Here is a 20,322-nt window from a genome sequence, read left to right on the forward strand (position 1 = left end):
ATGAGTATTCGGGTCTGGTGATGTTTAGTTTGCACTTCTGACGTTTTGGAGTTGGGCCTATATTTTACGGGCGTCTTAGGACGTTATAGTAATGAACGACTTAAATAATTTAGAGAATTCAAATAATTAGATTCGACACGTATGAATCGGGCCTTAATTTGAATGTTTTCGCTGTTAAGTCCCCGCCAATTTGCAGATTAGTTGCACTGATTTTGAGCTCGTTAAAAGTGTGCCTGAAGGTTAGATGGTATGACTAGTAAAACTACAGACAAGCTGTAGAATAACTAGGTGGTCTGCTTAGGCGTCAGGGAAGTTAATCAGCACATGGTTGAAATGTTCTAAAGGTTATTCGGAAAGTTACTAAAACCGTTTCAAGTTCTAGACCATGACCACAAATATAGCACACTTTATTAATATATATAGCACATTTATTAAAATAAATACAAATGTTCGTCGAATACTAACTTTTGGTGTATCGCACATTTTATTTAGATTGACTTTTTGTCGATGTCTCTTAGAATCGAGTCTTCATTACTGTCTTCTTGGAAAACTCAAATCTAAGAGCTTATTTTGGTATTCTTTGGTAAACATGCCCAGAATCTCAAAGGGATTTTAAACTGCCTGCAGTTGCCACGACAACGTCCAGCATACACTAACTTTATACGTAACACCGCTGACTAAACTGGAATGTTCTCGCTGCTAGGGATAAGTTTCATGCTGTAGACCGCTGGCTTGCTAGGACCGTGGCTCCACAAAGAAGTGGCTTTTGACATGCGCCGTAGTCGCCGGAAGTAGAGGATAATTGCGGCAAGAACAACGATGCTGCAGAAGACGAAAACGGCGCGAAACTCGAGCTCGCTCACGTAGCTCGCGAAATAGAAATAGGAGTTAACGCCGCTCGTGTACTGAGAGTGAAGGTGGTTGTGTTGAATCTCACTAAGTAATTAAAAAAAGGGAAAAATCAATAAAAGTATGTGAATAAACAACAAGTGTGTATGATGTGCAAAAAAAGACGGCTTCTGTGTGTCATAGAAGGACACAAAGAAATATATTATCTGGGGTAAAAACAGTCAGAACTGTGACAATGTTCACAAACCTCTCGCGAAAAAAAAGAGCTTGCTGTTAAGCATGCTGTTATCTGGGACCTTTTTGGCGGGAAAATAACCCTGAAACGCGCGCGCGCGCGAAAATGTTTAGCTAGACAGATAGGAAGTCGACGTACCGGAGTGGAAGGAAGCGAGTGCGGAAGAGAATAGCCCCCAAGGTCCACTGGACTTCTTTGTCCTGGATGAACTGGGCCGAGCGAAGACCATGGTAGTCACGTGGAAACCTAAACCCCCGATGTAGCATGGTCGTCATCCACGCGGATTTAAAGCACTGATACCTGCAAACAATTTATTCGGTTTCCTTAATCTTAAGTAAAGACTAGAATTACCTATACCTTATACTTAGTATGTATTAACGTGTTGTGTTTTCAGACACATCTTACCTGAGTCTGTGGTTGTCAGCCAATGGGTATAAACCTTTATTGTGACGCCGCAACAGTACAGACCAACGTGTGCTACAGAATTCCTATAATCACACAAGAATTGTCATCAATGCCTTTATCATCATCACTCATCACTTTTACCATAATCGTTATCCCTTTCACCATAATCATCGTCACCATAGTCATCATCATCACTTTCAAATCATCGTCAACACTTTCATAATCATCATGATCACTTTCACCATAATCATCCTCACCATAGTCATCATCATCACTTTTACCATCATCATCACTTTCACCATCATCATAATCACTTTCACCATAATCATCATCACCATAGTCATCATCATCACTTTAACCATCATCATCACTTTCACCATCATCATCATCATCATCACTTTCATCATCATCATCATCACTTTCGCCATCATCATCATAAGCATAGTCATCATCACCACTTTCACCATAATCATCATCACCATAGTCATCATCATCACTTCACCATCATCATCATCATCACTTTCATCATCATCATCATCACTTTTACCATAATCATCATCACTTTCGCCATCATCATCATAAGCATAGTCATCATCACCACTTTCACAATAATCATCTCTTTCACCATAATCATCATCACCATTATCGTCGTAACCATCATCATTACAACCACAATCCATTGTTAATATTAACTATTCACATTCGTTATCATCTCGACATTGAAATCAAGTATTTACTACAGCTTCTCCCATCCCCTAACCACACCAAAATTACAATACCAAAATTACAATCTACATCTAACCAAAGACATAATTTTTTCTTGCAAAAGCCAGCTTATTTGACAGCATTTGAGGTTTTCCTCAGGAAATATGGCATCTCTCCCTAATGGGAGCTGCTCTTGCTGATCAAAGTATGAAAGAAAAACAGCCTACCTTAGCAGCAGTAGCCATAGCGTTTGCACTGTAATGCCCTCCTATCCTCAGCACATCATGCATGGAGTACCAATACTCAGAAAAACCATAGAATTCACCATACGATTTGCCAATAAGGGGTTGGTATACACCATTAATCGAACAAGGGGGCTTCTTGCACGGTCCTGTTGCATTAACAAGTGGAAGAAGTGTTATACTGCACTGCTGGAAATCGCCAGTTCCGAAAAACTTGTGCTGTTTGCCCTTGTGGGAGACTGTTTCATGAAATTCAACAGGAAGGCAGGGGTCTTTGTAAGCATTCAAGGAACTGTAGGAAATACAATGTCCAGAGAGTCAAGGCACTTGCAAGAGGTGAAAAGTGAATGTATAGATTACAATCCAAGGAGTAAGGGCAAAGCAGTGCCTCCAGGTATAGTGACATGTCACAACACCAGGCCGGTAGCGAGGGGGGGTTTGGATGCTGGGAAGAACCCTCCCACTTGACCGAAGGTCTGCTTGAATGAAGGAAAATAAAGTTCCACTGTGAGCTGGGATTAGATACTTAAGAGAAAATGGTTCGTTAAATGGATAAATGAACCCCCCCCCCCCCCCCCCCTGTCTATGGATCTGCAACACATACACTCGTGGGCCACAACCTAACCTCCTAACCCTGGCTGGAAAAATGTTTCACACTCCAGACAGTATTCACCTTTCATATTCTAGAGATTTGTTAGTTAGAGCCTGCTCTATGTATCTCTGTCGTGCTGCATTGCCACCGAACCCCAAGAATGTAGAAACATATACCCTGTAGTTGTGGATGGTCTGGTGGGAGTCACACCCCAGGTTCACCTCAGCCAACAGATCTGATGGGACAAATGTCTGCAAACAGCGACATGTGACATTTTAGAGAAGCATTAAGCAGAATGGTTTCAGGAGCATGGAAAAAGAGTTGGTTTGGCTTTAGGGTACATAGAAAAAGTCAGCTGAATGGCCAAACAAACAACGCCAATATTGGGTGTTTTATATGTACTTTCAAAAAGGGTGTTTTACATTTGGGTGATATCTAATAGGCAATATCTCTGTTATCTAGGACTCACCCCCTTAGGTACTTCATATGCAATCTGAGCTGAAGCACCTCCCATGTCCAGTGCCCCAACAGTCGCTTTTCGTGAAACTGTACTGGTGGTCGACTTTGGATCTGCAATTTACAAGTATGTCCAGAGTCTTAAGTTTCAAAAATACTGGTGGTCGACTTTAGATATGCAATTTTCAAGTACGCCCAGAGTCTTCAGTTTCAAACAATTTAACTCACTGTACTGGTGGTCGACTTTGGATCTGCAATTTACAAGTATGTCGAGAGTCTTAAGTTTCAAATAATTTCACTAACTGTACTGGTGGTCGACTTTGGATCTGCAATTTAGAAGTATGTTCAGAGTCTTAAGTTTCAAATAATTTAACTCACTGTACAGGTGGTTGACTTTGGATCTGCAATTTACAAGTATGTCCAGAATCTTGTTTCTAATAATTTAACTCAATGTACTAATTGTTTCAGATGAAGAGAGATAATTAGCTTTTTTGCAACCAAACAAATGGTATGTTCTCTTGCAAGGCACTCGTATGAGCCCTATCAAGCACTCGTATGAGTCCTATCAATTAAGCACTTGTATGAGCCCTTTCAAGAGAGAATTGAAAAGTGATCATTCTAAAGTAGTACCATAGATGTTGATGAGTAGTTTCCCAACAGAGAAGTGACCATGTTGTTATTGATATCTTTATCTAACTATTATCAGTATTACAGCCCGACCAGTAAAACCATGAACGCTTGAAATATATATGGAATGTTTGTTCCAACCAATCACTCACAAGATATTTAAACAGTCAGCTAAAAACAAGTCGCAATGAGCCTCTGAATTCTCACTTCTGATTGGTCAGAAGACAAAGCATTCCACACATCAATTAGGCACGGCTTCTGGAATTACGCGCTTGTGCGGAAGCGCGTAATTTGGCTTTTTCCACGTAATCCACAAATTCCGCGTAATCCCGTGTAATTTGGCTACATTTTGAAAGACAAAACATTTGATTGCACAGCTGATGTGTTCTTTTAGGGTTCTAACCTCTATTTCTCGTAAAAAAAAAAGAGAGATTCTTCGTAAGAGTGCGATATTTCGAACTGAATTTCAAAAACAAATAAAATGACTAGGCATTCTTTGCCAAACCGCGAAGGCCTAGGACTAACGATAAAATACCCTTTTTAATTGGCTGGTGGGTAGCAGCCAATGAAAACTTGCCTAAGATATTTTCACGCAAAAAACTAACCTTTTCAAGTTATTTCGTGCTTTCCTTCGGTACAAGATGTAGTTTGGGCGTAACAGATGATATTCCGTGTAATTTAGAGCATCATTCAGTTAAGAATCCCGCAAAATTTTGATTTTTAAAGAAAAATGTATTGCAAAATCCCACGGAATTTAGCACATAATGATTTCCGCGTAATTTAGCGCGTAATTTAGCAAAAAATCTCGCGTAATTTTGAGGTTTTTTCCCGTAATTCCAGAAGCCCTGTTTAGGTGTTCCCGGTTTTGTGGTTGTGCTGTAACTTTGATAAGTTGTAATAACATTTTTACCTATATGCTCTGTGTGGTCAAATCTGCCCAAAACAAAGTTTACTCCAATCCATGAATATACTCCTGCAAACACAAAAATACAGGAAATCTCAACAACATAGTCTTACATAAGTACCATATTTGAAGCTTTTACTAAAAAAATATCAAGTAAAATTCTCAAGGGAAACTTTAATAAATCAAAATAGCATCAGAGTTACTTTGCAAAGTCTATAAAGAAGTATATGAGTATTTTATAATAGGGGCGATCCAATAAAATGCTTTAATCGTGCTATCTTATCCAAATAATGGAGTACAACAAATGAGGAGTTCAATGGGCTTGTCCCAGTCCCCTAACATTGAAAACACAGGTATACCATAAAATGTCCCCCAAGTCTTTAGTGGCTCTTATGTTACATGTCAGGGACGATAGAGACTGATATTAACAAAATATAATGTTAAATTAAATAGTGGTGATAGTAGAAGGGTGAGGAGGATATGACTCCTCTCCCCCTCCCCCATAAAAATTGGGGTAAGACCTTCCCAAGCATCATAATATAAGTTAACAGTAAATTAATAAAAAACATTTTACTCAAAAATGAATATAATACCTCTCATACACAAAGCAAAATAAGCATAACTAAATGCCTTTCACCTTCTTGTTTTCCTGTTATAACCTCTGCATGAGACGAAGTGAACTGGAAGTCATAGTTCTTGGGAATATCAGTTCTTAGGTCATCCAGAATGGCCTCTTGCTGTTTATCAGTTAGCAACCGCATGCCAGCAGTAGCCATTATGTATAATGGTGTCTCTTGGTGCTTGTGTTTAGGAACATGGAATGCAGCAAAGTCTAGTAATGGCTCCAAGTACTCAGATGCATTAAATGGCTTGTCATTATACGAGGAAATTCCTGTTGAAAAATACACAAGAGGTAATTGATAACAATTATTGTTCCCCTTCATCCCCTTTTACACAGACGTGGAGACTGCACATGATAAAGTGAGACAGTAGACATAAGTAGGGGTGGTCTTTACAAAGAAATATCAGACAATGGTCTTGAAGCATGCTGAAGGTCTTTCAGAAAAGATAGGTCTGATATTTCTTCATACAGACCAAGCGAGGTTAATACATCATTTATTATATGGCTATTAAATAGTTTGTGGTGAGAATAACAAATCAACCTCTACTTTTGAGCAAGAAATCTATCAATTTATTTATCGATTCAAGAAAGGTGAGATAACAAGAATTTGTGTGCAGTCACCTGAGACTTGACGGGCCATTACTAGGGAAATCTTGACTGCTAAATCAGCCAATCATCTTTAGCGACATAATAATTGTTCATATCCCCACAAGTTCTTTATAGACTATATTGGCTAATTCCAGATTTCTCCTTTATCACTTTCAAACTTCAAAATTATGTCAATTTTCTTGATTTCAAAAACTATATGAACAACATTGACTACAGAACTTAAGTAATAAGAGATTACAAACATCCAAAGATTATTCAACAATTTTTTTCTAACCTGGTTTGATTTTCTTGCGCACAGGGTACCCCTTAGAATCCTTCATCTGTTTTATTTGTAAAAGCTCTTCTGGATTTCCATTGTGAGGAGGCCAATAATAAATGTATATCCTTGATCCACTGCTTCCGCAGTCCACCACCAGTCCATAGCTATACTGAGAAGTCTCATCATGCTCAGACGACACAGCTAAATTGAAACGTTTATAATTCCTTGGTTGTTGCTTCCCAATGGCCATCGTAAAGTATAGAGAAATAAAAAAAACAAATGCTATAACAATGAGAATTAGATATTTCAGATGTCCTGAATGTGTGCCAAGAAAGCCTGTCCGGGGCGGACCCGTCCCAGTTTGGATGTCCATTATTTGTTGTGAGTGGAACCAAGGTGTCCTGAGAAATGAAGGAAGTGCAAGCCATCTGATGGTTATCCTGAAAGAAGGAATATCACCTTAAAAAATAGTAATATTTAGTAGAGTCAGGGGTAGGAAAGTTATTTATGAAACACATACAAAGGTCTTGATCATAATTTTAAGAGGGCAAATAAAGAAGAATCATACACATTTTCGAATACGTGATAGAATCGTTAGCTCCTACTGCACTAAAGTATTTTCTCTTAAAGCTAGTAGTTTCTAATTATCGTCTCCCCGATCAAAGTAATTACATAGATTTGCTGGTAGCCAACAATCGTAACAGTTAGGTGGTAGTAAAATACCGGCTGGAGTTAAAACAAGCTGCCGGTACAATTGTTGAAAGGGGCCCGAGAATACAATCCGAGAATACAGCAACAGGTCAACCCCTGGACCAAACAACAAGTATTACCTGCCAACCATGTCTTATTTGACAAACCAAAGCTGATGTGTCCTACTGTTAGTCCGGGTCAAGATGAACTCCATTCCTCCATTGGATAAAAGGGATAAGTATAATAACAATAATACAACGAAGAAATACATAGACGAAGACATTTACAAGGAGACACGTAATCTAAGAAAATATTATGTGCCCGCGATGAGGACAGCGGTTAGAGCCCAGGCTTTTGGAAAGTCAATAACACAGGCAGACCAGCATTCCGAGATACACTCTTTTTATAAGAACCTTTTTTTGATAAGAACGTCAAACCTGGGATCTCGCCAAAATTTAAGAACATGCCAAGGCTCAGATAGCAGCAAAATATTTTTTTCATTAAAGTTATCGCTCTAAAAATGAAGAATCAATTACTCAGCTGGTGTGTATGATTTCAGGTCACTGAAATTTAAGAACATCATTAAGAACGCTTTCAGCCTTAAAATGCTCCAAAAATAAGAACGGCTCAGCCTCCTGAAAATTAGAAGTTCTTATAATAAAAAAAAATGTAGTCTGAATAGTGCGGCGGGGTCCGTTAATTCTGCCAATTGGTGATACAAACCAACACTCCTCGTATGGGTCATAATTGGTCATACATATCACAACCCAGTGACTCAAACAAATTGCAACCCCTTACATGCATATGGAATCCCTCAGGTATCTCAGTCAACCCTGCGCGCAAGGTCTAGCTAGTTCTGGAATAGACTAGTTTGTATTTTAGGAAGGGTGGAGAAAGTCCACAATATACAGGGGGGAGAACGTATGTATTCAGTCGTAATCAAAGAAGCCGAAAACTCAGGAAAAACGTTATAATACCTTTAAAAGTGGACAAACTATCATTCAAAGGAACACAGAAACCATATAGAAAGTTTCTAGGTACTCATTCAATTTATTATACATTCGTAAGTATGCTGTAATAAAACAAATCACTGGGAATGAACTCAACAGTAGTAACAGGCAACGCAATTCAAAACAGAACAATAATTTAATTGTAATTTCCTTCTGATGATGACCTGTTATGTACAAATATTGGGGAGCTAGCTCTTCAAGGGCGGTTTGCTATATACAGGAATTTCATTTAAATCCAAACACAATAGCTTTATATTTAAAGTGGCCCACCTTTTATGTATCTAGTTTCGGCATGAATCATAAGTTCACAACAAAAAGGCAATAAAAAACCAATGGATCAAATTTTTCTTTTTTTACTATATAAGCTTAAACTCGTAACAAGAAAAGGTTTATTTGTTATTGCTTTGTGGCGCACAATAGTTTTGCGATGAGAGAAAATTCCTAACTTTGATGTAAACACCATTTCCAGTCCATTTCAGTTCTTTTTCGTACTATCTTAACCGTCATCTGTCTGGTATTTAATATTTTCGACCGGGAACAGATACTATTTCATTCCTCCGTAAAGTGGGACTATCTAAGGGAGAATCAAAGTGATGCTATTCTCTTAAGGTTTATTCCCACTAAAATCTCAAAGACATCCTCTAGTACAGGCTTCATTGGGTCTGTTTCCGTAGCACACGTTACGTGGACATAGATATGCTTGTCTGCCGGTTTACGAGACATAAACTGTTCCTTCACATATTCCAACGCTTTCCCGGGATCCGTCCCACCTGAAAAAATAAAATGAAACTAGCTCGGTAAGGAGAACGTGACCAAATAGAAAGCTTCAAAACAGAAAACTTACAGGTAGAAAGGCGCGAGGGCAGAAAACAAATGAAAACTCAGAGTATTTCACGCTATTTCACGAAAAATGTTCAAGGCTGATGTCTACTTTTTTTATCGTCTGTTTACTTTCCTTTTGTTAGACATAAGTTCTAAGGTGTTTCCAGTATCATGTACCAGCTTAAACTTTACCTTTAAATTCGGGAAAGCAGTTTGATAGGTCAGATTTACTAAGTTTCTTATTGAACAAGTCCAGCTTGTTGAGGAAAAGGATAAACTGGGTGTTTGCGAGAAACTCGCAGTGTGTGATTTCCTCGAACAGATCTAAACTGTCGAGCATTGCATTCTGCAACAAAAAGACAGATTTATCAGTAGATTATACGCAAGGACATCAGTAAGGGTCTTTTGGGGCGATATATCATATATTATTCAGGCGCGTACCCAGGATTGGCTGAGGCGGGTGCGCAGTCATAGAAATCATATGGAAAAAGAATAGAATTTGGAGATTCCTTAATAAGAAATGACCCACTTTTTGGCCGCCAAGGGGGCAACACCCTGTGTACGCGCCTGTTATTTTGACACCCCTGGGACTCTAGGTCTGATTTCGGCAGGGCGGTGAGCATGACGCCGATTCAAACGTCGAGCTCTTTTGATGTGCCGAATCAAATACCATATCTAATATTTTGATTATTGTAAAACAGAAACTCCACAAGTATTGCGTGCAAATCTTGTTGACTTGAAAAAAATGTTCTTACTGTATCTTCCTCTTCTTCTAACTGCTCATCATAGCTGCTTAGGGATGCGAAAAATACCACCGCAGTTACACCATCAAAGAAGTGAATCCATTTTTTCCTTTGGTTTTTCTGGCCTCCAACGTCTATTACTCTGAAATAAAACAAAGGTATGCGTAATGACAAGCCTCGTTAAAACCGTTCAACATCGTGCTACCGTGCTGGCAGGGCTCTTCTTTCGCTCAACCTATCGGGTAACATCGCTCAGCCTATCGGGTAACATCGCTCAGCCAACTGGGTAACGTATGTTGGTTAAGAATAATAAACAGACGTTCTACGAATCGCTCCTTCTTCGTCTTAGAGCCAGTAAAGAAATTAAACTTGCCTTAGGAATTGTCGTTGCAGATATGACAGAAATTCCTCCATGGGCTATTTGGCGATACTTTAAATCACTCGAGTATGAAAATAACAACAAAACTTTGAAAGCTTACAGCTCTCGTGTTGTGTGACTGACGTCATACCCACAAAACCGGTTTAGGAATGTAATTTGAGACTTGAACTGAAAAAAAGCTATTTGCCCGCCCAGAGCCTCCTCGCTTCGCTCGTCGCGGCATTTTGGCTGTCACTGGACGAGAGAAGTATGGAGGCTCTGGTACCCAGGGTAGATCGTGTAAGCAGTAAAAGTAAAATTTCGCGAATATGTTATGTAAGAGAGGTTTGTTGTGGAAAATGCTAAACAATGTAATACCTACAAAATTGTGATAATAGTTTATAGCGTGTCACTTTTTGAAATACTTTAAATAAATTATAAGCATTTTATATAGAATTATCAAGATTTTCCGAGTCACTGTAGCAAATCACACGTTTTGCCTACTTCTCAAAAGAATGGCATACTGCTACTCGCAGTGCCCTGGAAGCGCTTGATCAATGCTAACGACAGTATCCAAATGTGAACCCTAGAGAAAGTAGACCGTTAGGATACGTTATACCGTCTCACGAAAGTGAGTATTTTAGGGCGTCACTCGACCGTGCGCTAAGCAGCGGGAGCAACGGAATTTTGGGAAAGTGGTTACGAACCGAACCGCAAGCCTGTTACGAATGCCCCAGATCAGCAGTAAGCGAACTCACTATGATTCAATGAATGCCATTCCTAACAGGCCCCCTAGCGCTTCCAGCTACATGGACTTGTAAACATATTTATAAGCTGTAAATATAAATATAAATATATTTATATTCAACTTGCTTTATACAGTAGTTGGGCAAGTAGTAGAGGAAATAAATAGTTTTTTTTAAAGGAATTATACTTTTACTTTACAAAATTCTGCGCATGCGCAGTACAACTATAGTTGAATAATTTCGAAATAGAATAAAGGGGCGACGCAATCTTGCAAATTTAATGTAAAATTATCATAACATGAAATTTAACAGGTTTAAAGAATAATTGAAGTCAGTATTTACCTATAGTTATAGTTGTTGACTAAAATACTCCTCTCTATGACACCTTGTGTTCGGTTCCGGACCAATAAAATGTCACTTTGTGTAGGAACGTAGTCTTCCCCCGAAACACGTTTGATGTCTGTAAAAAAACTGAATGAATAGTTCTGAGTAAGTCAAAGTTACCGTTGACTGCACGTGGAAGTTTACTTGAGTTTGTTTACCAATAAAAGAAAAGAGGACGTGGAATAGTTAACTTACTGTTTGGAAGACTCGTCGATATGGAAGCGCGCTCGACTCTCGAAGCATTCTTGAACGGCCGTCTCGCCCCAAAAATCAGAAAGAATCTCGTGTTTTCCCAAGGGGGTGAAGGAAGAGTTGTTATTGTTACCGTCATCATCGGTCTCGGCGGAAAGATCCTCGGCAAATGCCTGATAAAACAAAATACGAATTTGATTACTCTCCTAACTACATCTATTGCCGTAAAAATAAAAATTAAAACAACTGTCAAGGTGCTACGTATATCAAACAGGAGCAGATCCAGGATAGCACATCGGGAAGGAGTTTTAGCTCCCATATAATCCTTGTAAAGGCCTCTATAAGGAAAGGGGGATGTCTATCTGCTTCCCATTAGGCCTAGATGCATAACTCCCGAAAAATTACTGTCGAACCCGTTGTATCGCGACCCGCGTTTTCAAAACACGATTTATTTTGGTTTTCTGTTCTGTCAGTAAAACCATTCTGAGCCAATCAGAGTCTCGCTTTGTGCACTGGACTTTCGCGAGAGATGGGAAGAATTTGATTGGCTCTGAGGTATTAAAAATATCGGTATTATAATATTCTTATCAGAGATTACTATAACCTCTAAGATATTAAAGCCGCATTGTCACCAGTTTACTTCCGGTCGATTACGTAACCATCTCCGATTATTTTTAACGGAAAACGCGAAAAATATTTCAAAATATTGAAAGCAGTGTGTCTATTGCAAGTTTCTTCGAGGATATGATTGATAATTTAGAGCGGATGGCGTGTTAAATATCTCGGATTCTAATAGATTCTTTTGTCTTTTAACGGTCGAGGTTTCCGTCGGACCTCCGGAAGTGGGTCAGTACGCAGCTCTTACAAGCTGCAATTTGATTGGGCAAATGAACAATATCTGTACCTCGACACAGAGAACGAGAAGAATAGAGACAAAAGAACTGCTTTGTAGAACAAAGATAATAGGAGACAAAGCAGCTGCGTACTTACTCCCGGAAGTGAACTGGTGACAATGCGGCTTTAATGCAAACGGAAATTTGTTACTTATGTGAGACTGACACTGGCGATCAATTACTTTGAAAAAGGGCAGTATTTTATCGATATTTTAGTTATACCTAAAAAAAATCGAAAACTCGTGAAAAATGTTCTTAAAATCCGGATTAACGTGACAGAGCGAAAAAATGGCAATTTTTTTCCAAATAAGGTCTGGTTAACCTCGGTTAGCTTGAATTTTTGCATATAGGTTCCTATGTTATGTAAACCAACATATCAAAAAGTGTTTTAGCTTTTTTTTTCTAATGGATTCGTCCACGTCTTCGAGATATGAGGTTTGAAGTGGAATTTTCAAATGTTTAAAGTATGAATTCTCCTTGCTTTTAGGAAGAAGTCGGGCTCTGATGAGAAATTAAGCCAACTTTGCTCGCTAATATCTAAATTTCATATCTTTTAAATTTCTTTAAAATTTGAAATAAAGCTTTTGGTCAGAGGAACTTGTTGTACGGAATCTTGAGCTTATATATTGAGAATTGGAAAATTTCATGCCATTTTTTTGCTCTGTACTCCCCACGGACTTTGATTCCGTTGCCGATCCAGCTCCTACCTTAACATCATGTGAGTTGAAGTGCAACCCTAGCTGTTCCACCGCACGTGTGATTTTAGCGATATTCCCCGCCAGCAACCGGTACACCTGTGGTCTGTACTCCAGTCGTTCTTTCTCGTTAAACCCATCGTCATAGACAATCTTCAGCTGTTTGATAAACGTGCTTTTGCCTGAATTTCCAGAACCTACAATGAAAATAGCATGACGCCTATAAAGCGACCTCTTATATGAATAATACTTTGAAAAACATACTGAAATTCGCCATTTCTACGTTTGGCGTCGAATGTTGATGTTGTGAATGACGACGATATTCCGCCCCGATATTCCGGCAGCACAATTGAAAAAAACCTACCATTTTCCTGCTTTTAGTATCACATTAACATGTTAATGACCCCATGTAGAATTGCGTCCCCTAAAAAGCACAGGGAGCTCACCTCTACGGTTTAAATAAAGTTAGAATTTTTTTTCAGCTTTGCGTTGTTGTTGATTTAGTGCGTGTGTGCGTTTGTATCTCTTGTCTACTTTTTCGGCGCTCGGTTCTTTCTGGCGCTCTCTCATTGGTTAGCGGTCTAATGGCCTAGTAAAAAGAGACAAGGGATGAAACTCTTTTTACCCGCCCTAGAAAACACGCCAGAAAAAATATCTTTAGCTCGAATTCATCGGCACAAAATTCGTACAGCTATAGAAGAATCTAGTGATGTTAAAAAATAAATAAACACGTTCTCATGTCCACAATAATGCATCTCGCAAACCTTTCATTCTCTGGCTATATTCTGCCGTTTCATCCGAGGCAGAGGTGGACGGAAGTAGATGAATCAAAGCACCTTTTACTCCCGTTTGCATACTAATAAGCGAATCGCGCCAGCCCATGCTTGTTTCGCTCGCACTAAGACACGCGGGGAGAACTCTTCAAAGAAAAATATCTAAGTCTTACACTTCTCTTTGTTTCTACCAGTTGTCTTTTATTCGAATTTTTTCTATGGAATATATTTTGTGACTATTTTTAAAACTATTCCTGTGCCTATGCCCTGAATCCTTGCGTATGAGGAAAATGCGAAGAAATAATATTATCAACAATCAAAACTGTTATTTACCAGCTGACGATGTCGAATGCCGAAGCCATTTTCAAAGATTTTGCCGGTTCTATTGCCGTTGAGTTTTTGAAAGGTGACGTCACTCTTTAAAACCACTTCCGCTCATTTCACTTCCGTCCACCTCTGCTCAAGACGCTAACGGCAGAAACTTTAGCGAGAGTTTAATCCCTTGTCTCTTTTTACTAGATATGCCGTGACACGGAAGCCATTTCGCAGTCGAGACGGCCGTTAGACCGCTAACCAACGAGAGAGCGCCAGAAAGCACCGGGCGCCGAAAAAGTAGACACAGGAGATACAAACGAACACACGCAATAAATCAACAACAACGCAAAGCTAAAAAAACAACTCTAACTTTATTCAAACCGTAGATGTGAGCTCCCTGTGTAAAAAGTGACGCTTTATCTTCATCCAATAATAATCGCCAAATTGCTTGTTTAAACGCGCCCTCTAAGGCGTATAATATAAAAGTAAGCTATAGTACAAGCACCCCCCTTCGTGTTAGCGCGCTCCTCAGGTTTTAGAGGGTCACAAGGCTATAACATTAACATTAACATTTAACATTAACGGATCATCCCCTATATCTGCATATTTCATCTCGTCTAGGCCTATAAACAATCTGAATGCTTAAGAGCATAAGGCTACGCACAATGATCTTATGAAAGATCTTACTCAGACTGTCCGCTATAACGAGGTTAATTCTATACTATCAAGAAAATTTAGCTAAAAATTGTCGTTTTTGACAAACGCGGTCACTTACATATAACGAAACTAATATATTCCTTATTTGGAAAAACTGCATGATTCTTGTCATTTTAAGGTTGCCGTACCGCAGGTGCTTCGTAAACTTTATGACTTGTAAATATAAGAGAAAAACAGTTACTATGACCATCGTTAGTCAACGGAGAAAGTATTTGAAAAGAAAGTAAAATTCCTCGGTACCAGACCCCCAAAACGACAACGTTTACTTCATATGTTAAACTTTGCTGTCTCTGCCTGTTTTCCGTTATTCGTTTTATTACGGTCTCCATGGGTTAAACATTTATCACCTATCCACCGGACCGGCGGTATCCATAAAACTGCCCGTTATTCCGGTTCAACTTTATCTTATAGAAGCACATGTTGTCATGTTAACTCACTTATATCAGACAAAGCTCTAGGTACTAATTCCGCCCTTTATCAGATTTTCAGATGTCTAAGAGGTCGAAGGTATACGAAACACGCGAGTAAGAATGCTAGATATCTATTGACTAGGTAATTTTTGGTGTAAATAAAACCTTTCTATTAGTTGACTGCTAGGACATATTTCTTTGCTTATTTGGTCACGCTTCGACTTCAAAACTGAAGCCTAAGGAAATTAAATAGAAAATGTGACACAGGAATATCACACTTACACAGTAGTTCATAAGCTTCTATTTCATAATCTAGATATTCCATGTCTAGGGGCGGCGGAGTAACATACATACTACATACATACTTTTTATTTAGTCCTTATAAAGATTGTGTAAGCTAGTGCACATTGGATGAGTTCCAAATAAAATTAATATAGTTTCACATGCGATGAAGGACTACAACGTTATTGTGCTTCGTAACGCAGTGATTTTGGCAATAAATTTTGGTATTATTTTTTTGAAGTTTTGTCGGTGGATTAATGAGGAGGAGGAAGAGGTCATTTTTCGATTAACATTAAAATGTTTGTTGCCGTTTGTATGTTTGTGAAGAGTTAGGATCTTTCATCACAAAATTTGGGGCATCTTGTCAGGAAATGAGTAATCTCGAATTTAGCCGGCGGGAGTGGCAGAAGGGGGGGGGGAGTGTAACGCTTGATACATATTTAGGATCACGTAAAACTCACGTTGATGTAAAAAATAATAAACAAATATATATAAATAACACACATCCGCTCTGGAAATTCTCACAGAAAGGAAAGGATACGCATCTTTTAGGTGCAACTTGTGCAAATTGTAACCGCAAAAGAAAAAAAATGCTAGCATCGTGTTGATCAAAAGATTGAAGTTGAACCGGAATAACGGGCAGTTTACCGACAAAAAGGTAATACATGTTTAACCCATAGAGATCTGCTATAAAACGGACAAACAGCCATATATCGTTTTTACAGCACTCACCTCCCCCCCCCCCCCCAAAAAAAAAAAAAACAGGCCTTGGGTTACAAAATTACATTAATTAATTAATTTCGTATTTTTGAGCTCCTAATTTCATAATTTCCCATAGAAGCATTTTTATTCGCTCCCTCTCCCTAATGAAAACCTGTACTCCTGATTATTAGTCTCCCTTGCAGCAGTTCTGGACTAGTCACGCTAGGCCAGTAACTGAACGGCTGCGAGGGAGACTACCTGATGAGGTTATCACAGTAAAGGCTACTTAATCTTTACCTGGAGTCATTTCGGGGATTTTATCCGGTGCATATAAAGATTACTTCCTCAAGAAGGCAGAATCAATTAGAGCACGCATGTGAATATCATGACCATTTTACATTAGACCACCTTGGTGCTTTGGTTTTCATAAAAACGTAGGAAGAAATACCGGACTTGATTAATTAATAAAACCTTTAAAAGAAAAAGTCAAAAAAACAACGCAGATTTATGTTTTTTAGAACGATATTTCGGCAGGCCAATACCTGCCTTCTTCAGGTTAAAAAAAGTTTAAAAAAAGTTTATAACCTGAAGAAGGCAGGTATTGGCCTGCCGAAATATCGTTCTAAAAAAAACATAAATCTGCGTTGTTGTCGACTTTTTCTTTTAAAGGTTTTATTTCATAAAAAGCCTGCGAATTGTGCATGAGAAATCTAGTGATAGGCTCCCAGCTAGACTTGATTTTTATCATCTGCTTAGAGGGGCGTTGGCACAAGAGATTATGGTTAGGGATGGGTGGAGAATGCATGTTGGGTGTGGCCATCATAGCTTGTTAATGGCTATTGATCTTTTTGTATATTATGAATACATGGCGAACATCTTATGGGAAAATTAGAAATGCATAAGGTTATACGATAAATAGTCAAATTTCGACCGGCATCTCTGGTGTCATTGAGTAACCCTATCTTAGTTTTTGAACAATCTAATCTTTTTATGCGGATCATGTCCCACCGAGATCTAATTGAGCATTGCATGTTTCCTTGTCGCGTGCCGATTTCCCATGGCGGTAAATGTGGTCAATGTTAAAGATCGGTTTAAAATTGGATAGCTATTTTAAAACACCAAAAAAAATTGAATTCAGTACAGGTTAAAGAACATATTATAAGACACTATTCCTGAATTTATTTCTTTCCCCACAGTGCTACGATTGAAGCACACGAAAGCACAAACAAAACATGAAAATATGAATTTATGTGACTAGGTACTTAAATTAAAATGTCTAACCACATCCGATTCTTTGGGATATAAGTGTAATTTAGCACTAACTGAAAATCATAAAATGTTCATTTAACAGATACACTGTACTTTAATTGAAGTCGGTCTCTTGGCAATGTCTAGTACCACTCAGTTTCTTGGAAACAATTCAATTGGGGTCGGTATTTTTCTTATAATTGTAAATGTAAATTATAGCTGTCTGTTAAAAAAGGGTCCCAGTTTAAAACAAAGTATAGAAACCAGCTTAGTCACTTTCTCACCGGAGTTCAGGAATTCTCTGAACAAGAACAAATTTTGTTTTTGTATCGTCAACACAGTACCGAATTAAATATCTTTACATTTTCAATATACGCTTCATAACTCGGGTAAATAAGTGTGCGTTTGCATATAAATGCGCTTAGAAGTCAGAGCACCTGTTACATATTTAAACATATTTCGAAGTGAGAAGCCTAAACCACAATTCCTGTCCTTGGTTGTGCATTGAGAAAATTGTACTTGAAAGCGCAATTTTTTTACCCTGTGAAGATAGTTAACGCACCAGGGTAGACAAACAAATCCCAAGAATTGTGCGAATTTGTAAGCTATTTCCCGTGTGCTTGAATAAGTGTCCAAGGCTCGTTTCACTAAATTTCGAATCTTGAAATACTCTTGAGATAAAACCCTGGTTATCAGGAATTGACAATTTAGGGTTCACTTCTAACCCATATATAACAAATATATAAAAAATAATAAATTGTCAAATACACGGTAGATATACAATTCAGTATTCTAACAGTTTTTTTTATTAATAATTTCCTGTCACTCTGAAACATGCGGTTTTTCCCTGCGCACAACACCTCGATATAACATTTACACCAATCGAGATAGTTCACGGAGCCTAAGTCAACAAACCGAAGTTTAGCTTTCCTTAGCGGATTGGCAATAACAATAACAGCTGGCTAGCTACCAACTAAATATTCCTCAAAAAGTTAAGATGATGATGTTTTTACTTAAAACCTTTCAAGATGGGTCACGGACGGATATTTAATTTTCTGATAAGAAAGAAGTGTAAATATTCCCTAGGCGGCGTTTCGACATTTGCAGGCGGTATTTTTGTTGTTGAAAATAATGCATTTTGTTTTCGTTCGATAAGGAAGCGTTTGGTTGGGTTATGATACGCGGGTATGCGATTGAATGTAAGAGTTAGAGCTATAACTGGCGATGGTAGATATTTTTTTAATTACAGGATATGAGACACGAATAAATACAAGAGAGTGGCAAAAATAAGACCGCCAAACAAGCGCAAAGGTCGCAGGGTCCAACACGCTTCAACCTTTTGAAGGGTGATGCCGGCTGAGATGTATTCTTTCACACGAACAGCATTCATAATAGTTAATGTCAAAGGAATATCTAGAGACAGTAGAGCTCCTATATTGGACTGCTTTTTTTTCCCACCAGGGTGGACGACAACAGAGGAATTTTAAACGGTCACAATAAATATGTACACTCCATATTGACGAAATTATAGCCTTACCAAGCGTGAGAAGTTGTATTTCTTGTGATTTTCTTTCTCTTTCCTGGTCAAGCAACGCATCTATGTGTTGACTTCGCTTAAATGCAGCCTTTAGTTCGCTGGGTTTAAGATTTGATTCAGATCGTAATAACTCTGCCATGTCTTCACATCCAGATGTATTCTCGATAAGTCATTCTACTCAAAATCCTTTCCGAGAGGTTTAATAGCCTTGTTCACCTCTCGTCTAGCCCAGTGAACCTACCGCTCGTGTAGAGTTGTGTCTTGTTGGGTCAATGGGGAGGCGATTGTAAAGCAGTCGCACAGTTGGTAGCATATGACGTCGTTATCTGCCAAGACCAGTTTGATTTATTTCCGCTAGCGCTGTTAATGCCTAACCGAATTAATTTATTCTAAAGTTTTTTTTTTTTTATAAAGTTCAGGTCTACTAACCCCTAAGGGCGAATAATAAACGTATAAGGAATATGGTTTGCGTGGATGATACAAAAAATGGTTTTAACGTCTTCTGATGGAGTTTTTTTCCTGTGTGGGGTTTTAAATGTGCAAGAGTGGAGGCTGTAAAACTCCCTAAGGAGAATACAATTAGTGTTTGTTTTGTCTGGTTTAATTAAATTCTTAGTACATTCAGCAATATCAAAAGCCAATTAGTGCAAATCAAGGGGGGGGGAGGGACAATAGTGGCAGGGTGTTTTGAAGTTACTCCAACGCAGGCTCTCCCATCGTACGGTACGTGCTGCCATCAGAGCTTTGTTCTCGGTGCTCTATGATGCGGAGAGACACGATCTTCGGTCTTTTGTTCTTTTGTGTATCAATATAATACATCAGTCTTGAAGTCCCAATCTCTGAAGGCTTTAGGGTAAATATAACTTGGTTGCTACGGGGCTCACGGCCGGCCCTTTCGGATACTGATACCCGGTCAATTACAGAACTCTTATGACCGGTTGTTCCACTCATGACTGAAGATCAATATTTGAGGCTCAATTACGGTTTGTGATATCGATTATCGCCTCGGGCTATTTACAAATCTCAATAAACCTCTGCTGCGTTTTAGGACAGTCGTTTGGTAACAAACCTTACCTCATTTTAAGGTATGATTGCCAAAAACTTTTACAAAGTCTTGATCGAGCTTGGTTAAGCAGATGAATCTAACACATTTAAACCAAGTCCCTAATAAAATTATAAGGATGAGCTCCTCGTAGTATCACTTATATTTCTTCTTCTCTCCGTTTTTCCTCCTCGCGTATAACAGGTAAGACTGGCTTTGTTATACACCTATTTCAATAAAGGTTGTTAGTGCGATCGG

General features: G+C 38.6%; 2 protein-coding genes across 2 annotated transcripts; both read right to left on the bottom strand.

Moving 5' to 3' along the window:
• Positions 1-390: 390 nt before the first annotated feature.
• On the bottom strand, positions 391-7,512 carry LOC116603438 (ectonucleoside triphosphate diphosphohydrolase 4-like). Its single transcript, XM_032364616.2, has 10 exons — positions 7,336-7,512; positions 6,521-6,945; positions 5,653-5,907; positions 5,022-5,084; positions 3,498-3,598; positions 3,110-3,279; positions 2,422-2,728; positions 1,490-1,572; positions 1,223-1,384; positions 391-936 (listed from the first exon to the last, which is right to left on the bottom strand). The coding sequence occupies exons 1-10, from the start codon at positions 7,344-7,346 to the stop codon at positions 678-680; spliced, it is 1,836 nt and encodes a 611-aa protein (XP_032220507.2). The 5' UTR covers positions 7,347-7,512; the 3' UTR covers positions 391-677.
• Positions 7,513-8,220: 708 nt separating this feature from the next.
• Positions 8,221-19,377, bottom strand: LOC5519802 (guanine nucleotide-binding protein G(o) subunit alpha). The gene is made up of 7 exons (XM_032364617.2): positions 19,023-19,377; positions 13,051-13,235; positions 11,454-11,623; positions 11,217-11,345; positions 9,783-9,912; positions 9,220-9,373; positions 8,221-8,975 (listed from the first exon to the last, which is right to left on the bottom strand). The coding sequence occupies exons 1-7, from the start codon at positions 19,159-19,161 to the stop codon at positions 8,791-8,793; spliced, it is 1,092 nt and encodes a 363-aa protein (XP_032220508.1). The 5' UTR covers positions 19,162-19,377; the 3' UTR covers positions 8,221-8,790.
• Between the last annotated feature and the right edge of the window lie 945 nt (positions 19,378-20,322).

This window comes from Nematostella vectensis, chromosome 6 (genome assembly GCF_932526225.1).
Source record: "Nematostella vectensis chromosome 6, jaNemVect1.1, whole genome shotgun sequence".
NCBI lineage: Eukaryota > Metazoa > Cnidaria > Anthozoa > Actiniaria > Edwardsiidae > Nematostella > Nematostella vectensis.